This window comes from Podarcis gaigeae (assembly GCF_964106915.1).
Source record: "Podarcis gaigeae genome assembly, chromosome: Z".
Classification (NCBI taxonomy): Eukaryota; Metazoa; Chordata; class Lepidosauria; order Squamata; family Lacertidae; genus Podarcis; species Podarcis gaigeae.
The window spans coordinates 30,318,549-30,335,517 of NC_139691.1; the positions used below are offsets into that span (position 1 = coordinate 30,318,549).

Sequence of the window (16,969 nt, forward strand, 5' to 3'; positions counted from 1 at the left end):
CCGATTGAATGCAGGAAGCTCCTGCAGCCAATCGGAAGCCGCACCTTGGTTTTTGAATGGTTTTGGGAGTCGAACGGACTCCCGGAATGGATTACGTTCGAGAACCAAGGTACCACTGTAATCAAATAATTTTTAGGCAGCTGATTGGCCACTGTGAGATCAGGATGCTGGACTGGATTAGCTTTGGCCTCATTCAGCATGTCTCTTCTTATGTTCTTATGACCCCTTTGGTATGTTCCAGCAGGGAGCTTCTTATGTTCTTAGGAGTGTGCATCCATGCAAAAAAAAAAAAAAACTGGCCTCAAAATTGCAGTGTATGATTTGCTGGAAGGCTTGTGCTATATCTGCACTGAGCGCAAGTCATGAAAGGATTAAATACCAACGAGTGGGGACTTGCTGGCAATTCACATAGTTGTTCCAATGAACCCTTCCTGCTGTTCTGACTGTTGCAGACAGAGTTTGGTTTGCAAAATTAATGCTGCCATGCTGCTTTGTCAGGTCTGCACAAGCACACTGATGTTCTCTGCAATGAATTAGTCATGAAATTAATACATTTGTTTCTAGTTTGCCTCGGTCACTCAGTGCCTTGTGCAGAGAGACAAATAGTACAAACCACAAATAGGTTTGGAAATGAGAGATCGTTCCTGGCGTAACACTCTTCATGCAATTATTACACTTGAATAAATCAGCAAAGATTGTGATTCTTGTCGTCACTTAAAGAAAAATCAAAATGGGAGATTAAAAGAAAAAAAACAGAGCGCAGGGGTTGCCCGCATTCATCCCAAGTAAAGAAGAGCAGCAACTTATTAGCACTTTAAATTACCTCCTACAGAAAGCATGCTAAAGATGACATCAAAGGACACTTAGCTGGAGGAGAAGGAAGAAGCAGCTTTGGCTCCTTGGGGTGGGGGCAGATGGGCACCATTGCTATTCTAAAAGAACACGGGAGAAGTTCATGGTGAGCTCTAGCATCTCTTTTTAAGAAAAATAGTACTGCTGCCCACTCTGCCTTCAGCTCAGACTGAAGAAAAACCCTGATGGGGAGGCTGCAATTTTGAAACAGATGTGAGCTGTTGAGAAGACTAGAAAGGAAAAACACTTAAAAAATAATAATCAAGCTTTGCAACAACATTTAACTAATTTTGAAAACTCTTCTCGCTGTTGTTGTCATTGTCGTTGTTATTATTACCATCTTCTAAACTACGAGTTTGTAGTAGGACATTTCCCCATCAGCACCTAGGGGTATCTGTTCATAGTGGTGCCTCCTTTCAGCTTGGAATTGTAGGCACGTACAGACCTTTGCTTGTTGGTTTGGCCTGGATTGCCAGATCAGAGGGAGATGTTCTCTATCTCCTGCTTCCCAAGAGCCAAGCAGTACTGCTGATTGGTTCCTGGAAATAAGGCCTGCCCAGGCAACATGGTAGCCAGTTGAAGCCGGTGCATGAATGGGCCTGGGGACAAGGCTAGCGCCCTCCTCTCCACTATCACATGCGGGGAACAAACCAGGCTCTCTGATATGTGGAGCCAGGCACCAGGACTTGTAGAACTACAAAGACTTTTAGTTTCTGTGAGTTCTGATTCCAGTATGGGCATATGAATGTCTCTTAAGTGGTAGCTGCCATTGCTGTACTAGTGTTGTTTTACCAAATTGGACACAGTGGGTTAACTCGTGGTGGGCATTATTTTCTATAAATGCATGTGCAAAACGTTAAATGTTGTGATATCGCGGCCCTAAAGGAAACCAATTCAAGATCAAGATGTCTTTATTTTCTTTATTATTTATGTATGTGTTTGCAAATAACAACCCTGAGTTATTTCCAGTGCAGGCTGAGTGATCATCACTGCTTTCCTGCAAAGGTTTTTATAAGTGTATGTGAGCTGGATTTACAGGAAATTTTTGTACACTATCCATGGCCCTTTGAGACTTGCATGGCTGGCAGGAGGGCTGCCTTTCTGAATGTGCAGCTTTCCCCTTACTGAGAAGCATAAAAGGTTTTGCAAAACGGAAGGCTGTTAGGAGAGATCATGGAAATCATTTATGTTATATCCAGGATAGCTTCTCCAAAATAAGACCAGTGGGCAAGCTGTTCGAAATCTGCTTTGGGATTGTTCCAAACTTCCAATAATTCATACAAATAGACAGACAGATACTTGGCATCTCTGGTAAAAATGCCAGCGCCCACTGCAGCTGACCCTAGCATTCACCTTTTTAAAATAAAAATTATGGCCTGGTATTGAGGAGCACCAAGCCAGGTAGATACAACTTCCATCCTTGATGGCTCTGATCTCCACTTCCAATGTCGTCAGTCCCCAGATGCATTTTGAGAAAATGAAGATAGTGGCAGCTGTAGCTGCCTGACCTAGGGGGACAACTTGCATATTGCCCCCAAAAATAGGACATAGATTTCTGCAAATTCCAGGTTCTAACCCCACCATCTCCAGACAGGGCTGAAACCCTAAAGAATCGTTGCCAGTCAGTTGTGATCTGAGTCTGTATTAAGGCAGTTTCCTACATTCCTATGTATAGTCAGGAACACTGTGAATAGGAGACCTGTGTGCCTGCTCAGTCGGCTTTAGGGAAGGGTCATAGCTCAGAGCATATGCTTTTGATTCAGAAGTCCCAGGTTCAATCCCTGGCAACTCCAGGTAGGGAGGGGAATGCCCCTTGTCAAAAATCCTGGAAAGCCACTTTCAGCCAGGGTAAATGATACTGAGCTGAATGGACCAGTAGCCTGACTCTGCATAAGGCAGCTTCCTGTGTGCTTTTGCTGCCTAGGTGCTCACTGTTTTTTTATATATTTAATCAATTTTTATTGAGAGTTTTCAACATAGAATACAATAAAAGCCAAACCCATCTAAGAGAGATAGATGGGGAAGAAACCAAAAAGGAAGAGAGAGAGAAATAGAGAAAAGAAAAAGAAAAGAAGCAGGAGAAGATAACAATAGCGTTAAAGTTCTGAACCACCTTTCGTCATTCAAGATCTGAGGATGGCTTATCACAATTATACCTTAACCCTTATTCCACACTCATGAAGAGTGAAACCTCCCAGCTCTCGCCCAGGTGCTCACTGCTGATGGGCAAATTCAAGTCCCCTCCTGCTCTCCCTACTTTGGGCTTTTTTTTATCTTCCAACTGCTCACAGACCAGACAGCCCTTCCAATTACAGGACACTTTCTGGCAAAGGACTGTCACTGATGTGGCAGAATACATGGCTGTTGTAGTTTGGGTGGATGCTTGCCAGTACCAGGGTTGGCAGAGTAGGAGGAGGCTGGAGCGGCTGCCATCTATCAGTTCCGTCTGTCCTCACCCACCCCTCTGCTGCTGCTTACCACCACCTGTCCCTGACACAGTTTGCTGCTGTGCACCTCCACCTGGCACACTTGTTTGAGCAGGGGCACCAGCAGTGTGTGGCTAAGGGATGACATGATAGAGATTATGAATAAGGTGTAATGAAAGCGGGTAGGGAGGAGTTTTTTTTCCTTCCCTCTCGTAATATTCAGAACTGGTGCTATCCAGTGGAACTGAATTGTTGGGAACTTCAGGGCAGACAAAAATAAAGTACTTCACAACAGCCCACATTGGGATACATTTCCACAACATGTAGTGATGGCCACCAACCTGGATGGCTTTGATTAGCCTGATTCCCTGTGAATTTCACTATCCATGGCTACTAGCAATAATGCCTATGGTTCTGCCTATACTTTCGGAGGCAATATCCATGCACACCATAGGCATCTTTGGCTACCTTGAGAACAGGATTCTGGATTAGATAGGCCTTTGACCTGACCTAGCAAGGCTTTTCTTAGGTTCCTATCAGAAAACAGCTGTGGGCACTTTGCCCAGGACACCCTCGAACCAGGTGCCGATCCAGATTTTTTAACCTTGCCTGTAAAAATGTAAACAGTGAATGGGACAAACAGCTATTGGGGAACAGGTATATCCTACAGGTTCATCAGAGCTATAACTGACTGTGGCTTCATGTTGACTTGAAATTATTCTGATGGGATACCCAATCAGCACACACAAAAGCTAGTCATACTGTGCTTCGTGTGCCAGAATATTCCTTTCAACAGGGTTGCCCCATTTGGCCTGTACCTTTAGCATCAGGGACCTGTGGCCTTGCTAGGCGCTAAAGTTGCATTTTGAACATGTGAGGGATGTTGCATGGGTATTGTGAGTGTTTGTGAGTGCACACCTGGCTTCCTGTTTGTATAAATTGCCTTATCAGCAATTTCCTCAGAACAAGATGGAAGCAAAATGTAACTTTATATAAGAAATAAAACTGGACAGTGTGCAAAACAATAATAAAACCTAACAGTCAGGATCCGTGAAAGCTTCAGGGCTGTCACTGAGAACGCCTGCTTCTTCTGCATTGTCACCAAGTGAGCATCATGGAACAGCCAGCATGTTTTCCTTTGAAGATCTTAAATATCATCTTGGTCTATATAGTGGTACCTCGAGTTACAAACGCCTCAGGTTACAAATGCTTCAGGTTACAAACTCCGCTAACCTGGAAGAGTTACCTCAAGTTGAGAACTTTGCCCCAGGATGAGAACGGAAATTGTGTGCCGGTGGTGCAGTGGCAGCAAGAGGCCCCATTAGCGAAAGCACGCCTCTAGTTAAGAACAGTTTCAGGTTAAGAACGGACCTCCGGAACGAATTAAGTTCGTAACTAGAGGTACCACTGTACTGCAAATGTGGTCTGCTAGGTATCATGCTCCTAAGTTGTTCAGGGCCTTAAATGTCAGAAACAAAAGCTTGTGTTTGGCTCAGTAGCTAATAGACAGCCCGTGCATATTTTTCAACACCAGCATAATATGTGTAAAGCAGAGTGCCTTCCTATTAAGCACCGTAGCAACAGAGTTCTGCACCAGCTGCAGCTTCCACACCAGACACAAGGGTAGCTCCACATATACTGCATTACAATAGTCTACTTTTGCTCTAAATGAGGATTTTCCATAGAAAGTGTGAAAAGCTTAGTGTTGGCACTAAGGCAAGGGGTTATAGTGGCTTTGGATAGAAAAGAAAGTTAATAGGATGAAAAGAGGTGTGTGTTTTTCGTCAAAGTCCATTAAGCAGGTGGAAGGCATGCACACAAAAGCATGAATTGTTATGGTTCACTTCTCAGCTGCTAAGCTGTCCTGGGCTTATTCCTCTGTTGTTGGCTTGACAAACCTAAGCAGGCACCGCATGAAATGAGATCAGCAAAATCATGTCAAATTATCAAATCAGAGAAAACACATAGAGCATCTCTCCTGTCGGTGATCTTCATTTACTTTTTTTTAAAATGCCACAACAGTGACAGATGCAGCAGTGGGGAAGGCAGACTGCAAAGACTTTATATGTTTGGAAGGAGCACGCTTGTTATTCCTGCTTGCAGTGGCAGCTTAATCTCCCTGTGTATACATTTTCTTCTTGACGGAAAACTTAAGAAATGAGTATCTGCCAAGCTCCTTGAGACATTATGGCCTGGATTGGGACGATAGCTCTCCCTGAATCAGCTGTTGGCGGAGACTTCACCCCTGCTTTCTGCAGGGAAAAGCTGCATGTGGGAGCTCATTTGTGCAGCCCATCCACCTGCATCTATAGGTGCCCCACACATGACCTCACATAGGACGTCAGGTGTGGGGCAGGTGGGTGTGAAGCAGTCTTGCAGGCCAAATCAAGACCTGTGCTTGGCCAAATTTGGCCCAAAGACTGGAGGTTCCTTTCTCACGCTTTACAAATAAGGAATATTGAGGAGGTGCAGAGCTGGCCTCCAAGCCATGGTACCCTGATCCTAGATCACATTCCTGACATGTAAGAGTCTCCTCAGTGATCTTTTGATGGGTGCATGCCTAGGGCTGATTTGGGTGTTTGGCAAGCTTGTTTGTGATCAGCCGTTCATTTTTCATGTTCAGCTTCTGTTTTAGGAAGTGTTCAGAACAGACAATATTGTTACATGTTCTCTTTTAAAACCACCCAAGCAGTCTTAATAAGCTTTCCTATTATACTATTTGCAGGGTGGTGTGGGGAGAAGAGTTTTGTTGTAATTTTATTCCAAGCCTTCAGTCTACTGCAGTTCTATTCTTTTGCAAAGCAATTACAGCCACGTGAGCGCCTCTGTTTTGAGGTGCTTTCTAGATATAGAGCTGCCTAACATTATAAATGGCAAGTCACGCACAGTTTGCAAACCATATTGGCCTTCCATAATGTGATTTATAAATAATGTTTTGACATCAAATTGTCCTTCAGCGCTATGAGTCCCTTGCTGTTAAATCATTCCCGCCCGCCCCCTGCCCCAGCATAACAATATAGGGGATGCAAAGTGAATCAAATGAGGTTTTAATAAGAAATGCCCTCCTGCATATAATGGAAAATGCATCAGGAACAACAACTGGAAAAGGCTCAGAAAATATGTATTCATTTAGAGATGTTGGGCTGGTGCTCCTGGTAAGATTGGCTGTTAAAAACCCTTCATATGGCATCCGTGTGTGTACACCAGAACTCCAGTGAAGCTGAATGTCAGAAGATTCATGAAAATTCCAATTCCTTTTGGAATGAGTCCAGAAATATGCACAACAGATGTCAAAGTTTAGGGTGAAAAGGCGTGTCATTAGCATTTGATGGAAACTATACAATGGATGTACGTCTGTGGGAAAGCTATTCCACATCTTAAGGGCTGTCCCTCTCTCAGGCTGCCACCCTCCCCAACATATTTATTTAGGATGGCAGAACTACCAAGAGGGCCGCCTATGCCAGTTTTAATACCCAAGAGGGTCTGTAGAGAATGAGGTGATCTTTCAGATATTTCGGGCCTAAGTTACTTTAAGACTTTAAACAGTGTCATAGCTACGAAGGGGCAAACCAGGGTTTTTTTGCGCTGGGTGAAACTTCAAGAGGGGGCAACATTCAAGCTTCCAACCTGTGTGTGTGTGTATGTATGCAGATGTGAAGGGGGTGTCAAACTGGGTCTTTGAACCAGGTGAAATAAAGCCTATTTTTGCCCCTGTGAACACTTTGAATTGGGCCTGGAAACAAACTGTGCAGCTGTTTTAAAACAGGGGTTATGCAAGTGATGAATGTTTAAATGAAACAGGTTTGAACAACTTCAGTTCAGGGCGATGTTCATTGTGTTATTAAGAGACATCCTTGCTGCTATTAATGACAAGGACCATTGCATGGAATATAGAGGGTGGGAGAGAAGGTGAATAATTATATCATTGGGGTTACCAGCCCGGGCAAAATATGAATTAGCAAACGAAGGATGCAAGGCTATTTTAGCAAAATTCCCATCTTTACATGGGGATTTAATAGCTTATACTATACAGAAAATCTGTTCAGGCCTCAAAGGAATAAAAGGAGGTTTCTATAATTGGTCCAAGGAAGTTTGTCCTCGGGAGGGCTGTAAGTCTAATTCTAAATGTCACTAATTCTCATCTCACCAGCATCACAACTCCAGGCATCTGAAACTATTCCTGCCCCATTCCAGAAAGAGAGACAGAATTTCGTTTGCAGCTTATTACAATTCTCTTCTGTTTCAATTTGCCCCCAAGAGATAAATGTGACACAGTACAGTTGCCTTGTTTCTTCAGGCTTTTATTTTAAAGGAAAGGAACTTATGAAGAAGCACAGATGAGTCAGGCCACTAACTCAGCATCTAGTTGAGCATTGGGGAAAGGTCGTAACTTAGACAGTGCCAGGTTCAATTCCCAGTATCTCTAGGTAAAACTGGTAGCGTCCCTGGCATATAGAGAGGGAAGAAAGTGGGTGAGTATTGAAACTGTAGTATCTGATGGAGATTCAGGCACTAAAGAACTTCAAGTTTATAAGGTTGTTGGAGGGGGGTTGATCGCTTGTTTCAATATATGAAAAAATAATGAAGAGTAACACTCTACGCCGTCACTGTCAATGAGCATTTCTTTGAGCTTAAAAGACAAGTGCAAACCACAGGAGGATCAAAATCCTCTTCTGTTACGCTTCTGGCATGCAAGCTTCACTCTACCCTTTAAATAATCAATGGCTTAAGGGAAATCTTTCTTTGTTGGTTGGTTGGTTTTATTTTCTTTGCAATCCTCCAAGTTGTTGGGGTGGGGAATGGTATTTCATAACTCAGGCCTGCCCCACATCATAGGACCCCCCTTTATTTTAAGTCTGACCGATGGCCTTGCTTTCAGCGACCAAAAATTTAAAAAGCAAACAAACCAAAGTTTAAAACCAAACAATAGAACAACTGTGAATCTGTATAATGTCGCAGTTGCAATTAAAAGCTGGAAATGATGCCTGCCTCACAAAGTCAGCTATACTGTTCCACATCCAGTCCAGTACAGTGGTACCTTGGTTGTCGAACTTAATCCATTCCGGGAGTCTGTTCAACTCCTGGAACCATTCGAAAACCAAGGCACAAGCTTCTTATTGGCTGCAGAAGCTTCCTGCACTCATTCGGAAGCCGCATCGGATGTTCAGCTTCCAAAAAACATTCACAAAGCAGAACACTTACTTCTGGGGTTGCGGCGTTTGGGAGCCGATTTGTTTGACAACCCAAGGTACCACTGTGTTAATTTTCAAATGGAAAATGGTACTTAAACCAACTACGGAAAAACAGTGGTGGTGACAGAGTAGTCTTTAGCACTCTGAAATGTATCATTTTCTCATTTTCTGCTTTCTTTACTCTTCTGTTAATTTTTTTTATTTTGTTTTATGTGATAAAGGACTGTAGGCCACTGCTTAAAGCCAATTGTCTTGTTTTGTATCGATCTGCCAGCCTTCCTGGGAACTGTTTCTCTTTCAGAACAGGTTTTAAATGCTTTAAACAAACAGTTGTGGCAAGGTGTGTATTTGTGTGTTCAAATGCCTTGTCTCTTTTTTCTATCATCAGATGGATGAACCGTTTGGGTCTTGCAGCCATTGGTTATACACCTGATGACAAGGATATCCGACCCGATGAAGGTAAGGTCATCGTTATTCTTTGACATCCATCTGGATGAACGGAGACATGTACAAAGTGGGGTAGAGAATCCATGACCCTTAACATGCTTGCTTACAAGTGAGCTTAGGGATGCTTTAGGAATTCATTCTTTGTGAATGCCTATATAAAACACCATATATATATATATATATATATATATATATATATATATATATATGCAGATCAGACTTTACGTATCCATTGAATTTCCCACCTCTCCAAACGTAAGGAAGTTCACAACATGTATTGAAAATAGGCATTTAAGCCAGTTTTTTTGGAGATGGTGGGTTATGCCCAATGCTAGAGTAGATCTCTCAGAGTTAATAGATATCACTAGCTTAGTAGTGAACCTAAATGTGGGAACAGAATGGTTAGTATTCTTGGTAAAAACAGGTAGAAGTGATGTGAATTACAAATACAATTACAATAGACAGATTTGTGCATCCTCAAGTAAACCATAAACACGTAGATAGGGGAACCGTGCTGCCCTGCTGGCTGTATCCCCTATGTCTATGTCCCTTCTGGTAACCTCCTATCAGAATATCAGCACAAAAGAAGAGCCTGCACATACACAACTGCATGGCCTGGAGGTGGAAAGAGAGAGGTTTCTCTGTCTCATAACACTAGAACTCATGGATATGCAATGAAGCTGAATGTTGGAATATTCATAAGAGATAAAATAAAGTACTTCCTCACGCAACACATACAGGAGGCAGTTATGGCTACCAACTTGGAGGGTTTTCAGAGAGGACTGGGCAAATTCATCGAAGATAGGGCTATCAATGGCTGCTAGCCATGATGGCTCTGCTCTGCCTCCACAGCTGCAGGCAGCAATGCTACTGTGTGCCAGTTGCTGGAAACCACAGGAAGGGAGAGTGCTCCGGTGCTTGGATCCTGCTTGGCCACTGTGAGAGCAGGATGCTGGGCTAGATAAGCAATCGGCCTGATCCAACAAGCTGCTCTTGTGTTTTTTTTTTAACTTGCACATTCGGGGACAATTACCAAGTTGCATAGCTACACAGTAAGCTACAGCTTACTGTGGTGTTTTGAAAAATGTTCCCTAATGTAGGACTCATTTCAATGGCAAATGCAAACACTTTTTAGCAGATTACTGGAGTGAAAGTGACCAGGAAGATATTGATGGCTCATTAACTCTGAAGCAAGAGGCACCCATAACACTTTGCGACACCTACCACCGAACACCCTCGGTAAGTTACATGAGGCATGCACTAGGCTACTTTTGAGCCTTGGGCTGTATTTTTTATTATTTTTTAATCCTTCTGGCTTTTGGAAGAGTGTCTACTGACATTGTGTTGGATGTGGACTAGGTTAGCTGCACATAGTTTCCATTGAAATAACCGAAACTGGTGGTGCCATGACTAAATTGCCCCATTGGTTCCAGTGGGACCCAGCCTCAAAGAACTTTGTTGGGATTCACCTACTGTAAGTAAAGCAGAGCAGATAAGTATTTCTACTGTAAGTAAAGAGAACATGACTATACCTAATAGACCAAGAGTAGTGCTAAATAATAATATATTGATAAAGAAAAAACAAAGCTCTGGCTTTGTTGACTTTTATGCAGAAATTCCCATACGCTCAGTCATGCTTAATGGACTTAGGAGCCCTACCTTTTAACCTGGTGAATGCTGAGCCGTCTGGGCCAGTAATGGAAAATGGAGTAGGGTGGATCTGCAGAACTGCCCTCCTGACATCTGCGATGTTTAACAGATGGGGATGGAACAGGGGTAAAGGTAAAGGTACCCCTGCCCGAACGGGCCAGTCTTGCCAGACTCTAGGGTTGTGCGCTCATCTCACTCTATAGGCCGGGAGCCAGCGCTGTCCGCAGACACTTCCGGGTCACGTGGCCAGCGTGACAAGCTGCATCTGGCGAGCCAGCGCAGCACACGGAACGCTGTTTACCTTCCCGCTGGCAAGCGGTCCCTATTTATCTACTTGCACCCGGAGGTGCTTTCGAACTGCTAGGTTGGCAGGCGCTGGGACCAAACGATGGGAGCGCACCCCGCCGCAGGGATTCGAACCGCCGACCATACGATTGGCAAGTCCTAGGCGCTGAGGTTTTACCCACAGTGCCACCTGCGTCCCCTCCGGAGCAGGGGTAGGTGGATGCAAAGTTGGAGCTGTGCGAGTGCATGCACTGTCAAGGCTGCTTTCATTGCTCCAATGCTGCCATTGAACCTGCACAGCCCCAACCTGGATACCGCCCTGCCACATCCAGGTAAACAGTACTGATGCTGTTGCCAGGAGGGTCGTTCAACCCCACACATGGTTACCCTACTGGTCTGGTCCTTTGATCACATCAGTTGGACAAAGCAATAGAACGCTGAAGGGATGAGCATGACCCCACAGTATTATCTAGTCACATCATTACAATCATTTATATACTTTGTCTTCTCTTGCTTTTCTTTCATTGTTGATCTCAAGGCAGAAGGCATGTGGTTCCCAGGGCAGGGGCGCCTCCCATCCATACCCAGATTTGCTTAGCTTCAGCAAGGCAGTGGCATCATGTGGGGTATTCCATGGAGAAAATAGGAGTGTTGGTTGGCAAGGAAAAGATAGGTGTAAAAAGATAATTCCCTGGATGTCAAGATCCAGGTTTTGATCAAGTACTCTTTGGTGAGAGAACCCCAGTAGAGATTTTAAATCATGAAGTATATAGCAAAGTAAGGTATGGAAATATGCCCTTGTGAGTTCCTTCCAAAGTTCCCCTCTTCCCCTAGCATAAAAAGAGCCCACATTTGTGTTTTTTCCATACTTTGGTCAGAAAATACAGGCAGTAAATCTTGACTTAGTTACAGTGGTGAAAGTTCCTAAATGATTGGTATAGGAACACAGCAGTGGCTTGTAAGAGCCATGTGGTCTGAGCTGCAGCAACCAGCTCAAAACCTCTTCTCACACTGATTTTCTCTGGTAGACTGAGCTACAACAATAGACTTGATTACATTACCTTCCTTCCAAGGTGAGAGAGGGATAACCTAGCTCAGCCTAGCATGACAGCTTATACTATGGTATTGACTCCTTCATGCATTAGACTTAAACATGTTGGTTATGTGAGGTTGATTATCCCACAGACCCCTTCTCAGACATATATAACAATTGCATGCACAATTAATGAACTATCCAAAGACGCATCTTGACTCAAAGGTATCGGTGCTGTCAGAAGTGGCTTGGTTAGTATGTCGGCTGTCATTTCTTTGGTTTGACAGTTGGCCAATTTAACAAGTCCATCGTGTATCACCTCACACATCTATTGGTATTTCAGCCCAATGTGTTTGGTTCTCACATGAAATTTCTCACTTTGAGATAATTTCAAACAGCTTTGGCTGTCTTCCATCAGTCGGACTGGTTTCTGCCCACACAACCCAAAGTCCATAATTAGCATAGAAAAAGACTACACATTTGATATGTTAAAAATTGGTTTACTTACAAACTCTTCAATGGTCAGGTTCATGTGCTTTTTCCATACATGGGTCAGAAAACACAGGCAGTAAAACTTACCAGTAGTTATGGTGGTGAAAGTTCCTAAACTATTGGTATAGGAACACAACAATGGCTTGTAAGAGCCATGCTGTCTGAGCTGCAGCAACCAGATAATACATTTTATCCTCCTCCCATAGGACAGGTAAAAGAAATTCAGGGTTGGAGAACTGGTGGCCCTCCAGTGAGATGTGGGAGACCAACTCCCATCAAGCCACAGTTAGCATGGCTAATGGTGGGGGGAAATGGGAATTACTGCAATCCTATGCATGAATAACTAGGAGTAAGTCCCATTTAACTCTGTGAGAATTACTTCAGAGTAAGCATGCATAATGTTATGCAGTTAATCAGTATTCCAACCATCTGGAGCTTTTTTAAAAAAGAAAGTTTTCTTTGATCTTTGAATAAGCTAAAAAAAAATGACGTTAGGAACTGATTGAAGTTGGTTTGGAAGTTACAGTTCACACACACACACACACACAAGCAAATTCTGCCAATGCTAAGTTTCCTAATTATGCGAAAAGCCCCTGGTGTAAGAACAGTTCATAAAAGAAATAATGAACAGGTAGCAACTAACATGACTCTGAATTTCTCTTTTCATGCCTGGAGAGGAAACAGTTCACTGACAGCTTAGCAGAGGGCCACATTCTCTTCTGGGCAACCTTCCAGGGGCCACATGCCAGTGGTGGGTGACAGCAGAAGCATAAGTGGGCAGGGCAGCAAATGTAATGTTTACCTCCCCACGATAGGCTGCTTTACAACCACACTCACCTCTCTCTTTCCGCCAGCCAGCCAAGCAAAAGGCATTATCAGAGCTCAAGGGCACTTTCCAGCCAAGGAAAAATACTCAAAGGGAATATGAAGCTGGGCCGCTGTGGGGTGTGGCTTGGGGATAGGGAGTATGGCATGGAGCATCCTGAGGGCCAAACAGAGATACTTGGAGGGCCACATCTGGCACCCAAGCCTGACACACAGGGTTGCACAGCAGCCACAGCTGCTTTTGCTCCCAGCCTCCATCTAACCCCAGAGCTTCAACTCCAGATGTTTTGGTCTGTATTGGAGTGAGAGAGCAGGAGAGAGAGCTGGAGAATGGGGAATAGGCATTTAGAAGCTTTTTAGAGGGTGCTCCATAATTTACACAATCTCACTTATGCACATGGGGGCCCAGAACATAAGGGGGGGCTGTATATGTCTAGAAAGTGATGGTAATGATAATCTCTTTCATTTGCCAAATGTATCTTGACATTTTTGGAGGGAGAGGTACGAATCTGCAAAATAAACTGTTTGAAGCCATGGCGATCATGTGGTTAATAAGTATGTTGGTGGATAGTCTACCGAATGCGTACAACCTGCTTTTTAGTTTCCTTTCCTTTTACCTGTGTTTTTTAAGTTCAGATAGGACTCTTTCTGTATTTTTCTTTCAGATTTTACTTCAGCGTGAATGATGTGATCCTCACACAGCCTGAACCAAAGGGAGAATGACTGAGGCAACAGCATCACATGGGTGAAGCTCAGACTGACTTTTCACCCATGTGATGCTGTTCCATCAACTGGGATGCAGGTTAAGCCCCTCCCTTACTGTTTTCCCCCAATATTTTTTTTTTCATTTTCTCTCTCTTTTCCTTTTCAGAACTTAGCTGAAAGAATTTGGATAATGTTCAGCAGTCCCTTAAAAAAAATAATTCTGCACTACAGGGTTCACATGTCGCTTGCCCCCTATTTTGTTGGAACATTTGTTCTTTTTTTAAAGAAAAGAACTGGAAATCCAGTTTTGACTTCTTCTGAGGAGGCTTTAAAATCTCCCCTGCAAAGCAACATTGAATTGCAACTACATTAAGCAGATCTCAAGAAAAACTTCTTAAAAACCTGTGTCGAAACAAGAATAGGGAGTGGTTGAGGATGTTTTCCAACAACTACAAAGGGAAGTGATTGTGATTTTCAAATCTGCACATCAGATCTGCTGGTTAGCATTAATGTTAGATGTTACTTTAAAATGTGCAGTTGCCACCACCATTGATGCTTCTGTGGTTGCTCCTGAGTAAGCAGTAGGATGTCACAAGATTTCCACCCATGTGGGATGCTCAGATGACATATTCAGTGGACTTTGAAGAGGGCTAAATATTCCCTGTGTTATTGCCAACCACGTTGCCACAGTAACTCATGTGGGTAGGAGAAGACTTTAGATCAGGGATAGGAAGCCTGTGGCCTCCAGGTTACAACTCATCCATCGTCCCTGATCATTTCCATGTTGGTTTGGAGCTGATGGGAGTTGGAGTCCAACAATATTTGGAGGGCCACAGGTTTAGATTTCTTGCCAAGACAGAAGCAACTCTTGAGGGCATCAACTATCACACTGGTAAAAGAATGACTAAAGAGAGAAGTGTAGGTTTTATTGTACAGCACACACTGGGTTTTTCCTTTATGTTCCCAACACTGTGTCATATAACAGACTGTTTCTAATTATTTCCAGATGAATTCTTCGAGCCCATTCCCTGAGCCTAAACAAGGACGACACTTCTCCAGTGAATCAACCTATTCTCATTCTTCTGCGGAAGATTCCCGGCAGGATGCAGCAGCGAGCACACACTCATCAGGTTGCAGGCCTCCCTACAGAGAAAGGCGTTCCTGGCAGGATCTCATTGAGACCCCGTTGACCAGTTCAGGGCTCCATTTTCTGCAGACTGTCCCTCCTGACCCAGAGTACACGAGCGGACAACCTGGGTCGTCACCAGAGAGGCGGCGACAAGCAACGCTACCAGTCCAAAGACGACACAACCATGAACAGGATGGCCCTTTCCCATTGGTGGAGTGCCACAGAGGCCACAGCTCTCATGCCAGACCCCAGAAGCAACGTAGTCAAAGCCTCCCACGAAACAGAGATGTCCGAGCGAAAAGCCGTGTAAAACCCAGTGGGATAACAGAAGAGAGATCTGAAGAAAAGCTGCCTGTTAGAAGGCAAAGTAGCTTGTGTGAAGAAGGTAAGAAGGGCTCCTGGATTGGTGGTTGAGGGGACCCGGGTGAGATTGTGGAGATCTACTACCTGCCAGAGCAGACAGAGCAGACAGAGCTTAGATAGATGGGCCCCAATAGTATGCAGGAGGTTAGAGTGCTTTAACAGTCAAGCCTTCTTCCCAGGGAACTCTTTGAAGTATAGCTCTGTAAGGGGAAGAGGGGTCCCAGGATTCTGTAGGGGAAGCCATGAATCTTTCATGATGCTTCTGTTAATGTACAGTTAGATGGGTGCCTAATTTTGTTCCCAAACCCCCCTCCCCCAATTCCACTGAGTTCTACAAGGGGCAGCATTGAGACTAAGGCGTTGATTGCCAGCCCCACCTCCTGGACTGGTTGTTAGGAAGGCAGGCAGGTAAGAGCTAGCTGAGGGTGGGCCAAGGTTGCTGGGGCAGGGTTCCACCTGCCCTCCGCCTGCAGCCTCCGGTGCAGACTACTGTGGTTTACAGGCAGACCTAAAGCTGAATAACTGCTTCAGAAAAACAATAAGTGTCCTGTTTTGGCATAAATTATTCTTGTTTTCTGTCACCGTATATTGTAATTACACGCACAAATAAAGGAAGCTGGATTTTATTTCAGAAAACGCAGAAGAGCGACCACAGAGTACAGATGGTCTGCATGAGTTGTACAAAGCTCTGGAACAAGCTAGTCTGTCAGCATTTGGAGAGCAACGCCCTTCCACCAAGCAGGAATTCCGGAGGTCCTTCGTAAAGAGAAGCAACGACCCTGCTATCAACGAAAAGCTTCATCACATCCGAGCTCTCAAGAGTACTTTAAAAGTAAGCATTTTCCTTGATATGCTGCAGCTGCATACACACATAAGATTAAGCTAAGCCATGGCTTAATGTGAACATACAGGCTCCCAGGGAGGAGAACACAGTCATTTTGCTCCTCCCCAGTCATTCTGAAATTGCACTGCATGGCAGCTAACCCAAGCTTTGCCTTGCTGTGTTGTCTGAACCTGGAGTCATGTTTAAGATCTCTCCTGCACCTTATTTTTGGCTACAGTTCAGGGTTAAGGAGGAGAGAGCTTAACCAAGAGCCAGGGTTCAGAAAACACATTAAGTCAAACTTTGGCTTAGTTGCCACACTGAGAATGCAGGACTGGGGGAAGGAGCAAAGGGTGACAGTGAGCTCCCTCTCTGGGAACCAGAACATTTCCAAGGTACCAGTAAGCCATAGTCCAGCTTACCAAGTGGTACAAACCAGGCCTCTGTATGTTATTGCATCAACATGTAAGACCAGTGTAATGCTGTAAAACTTGTTGTGAATGAACAAGACAAACATTTCAGAATATTTATTGGACAGATGACCCTTTTGCATATTGCTGATTTCTTGAATCCCGTCCCTCATCCAAGGACTTCAAAGTAATATATGTCAGGTTCTACCCCATCCCCATGCTATTTTCACCATGATTCTGCCAGGTGAATTGAGTGGAGAGGGAAGGGATTGGACCAAGATCACAGAGAAAAATCCACTGGCTGAGTGTTGGTTTGAGTGGGGACTCTGAAGTTCAA

At 44.1% G+C, this 16,969-nt stretch overlaps 1 protein-coding gene across 8 annotated transcripts in view; it reads left to right on the top strand.

The window, feature by feature from the left end:
* LOC310836607 (connector enhancer of kinase suppressor of ras 2-like) overlaps positions 1-16,969 on the top strand; it is a 310,451-nt gene that overhangs the window by 289,685 nt on the left and 3,797 nt on the right. For 5 of the 8 annotated variants that reach the window (XM_083722107.1, XM_083722108.1, XM_083722111.1 and 2 more), the window contains 4 exons: positions 8,859-8,929; positions 10,053-10,156; positions 14,914-15,421; positions 16,032-16,231. In XM_083722107.1, coding sequence (XP_083578233.1) covers positions 8,859-8,929; positions 10,053-10,156; positions 14,914-15,421; positions 16,032-16,231 — 883 coding nt within the window. The remainder of the gene's footprint in view (positions 1-8,858; positions 8,930-10,052; positions 10,157-14,913; positions 15,422-16,031; positions 16,232-16,969) is intronic. The other 3 variants (XM_083722106.1, XM_083722113.1, XM_083722110.1) reach the window with 1 other exon arrangement.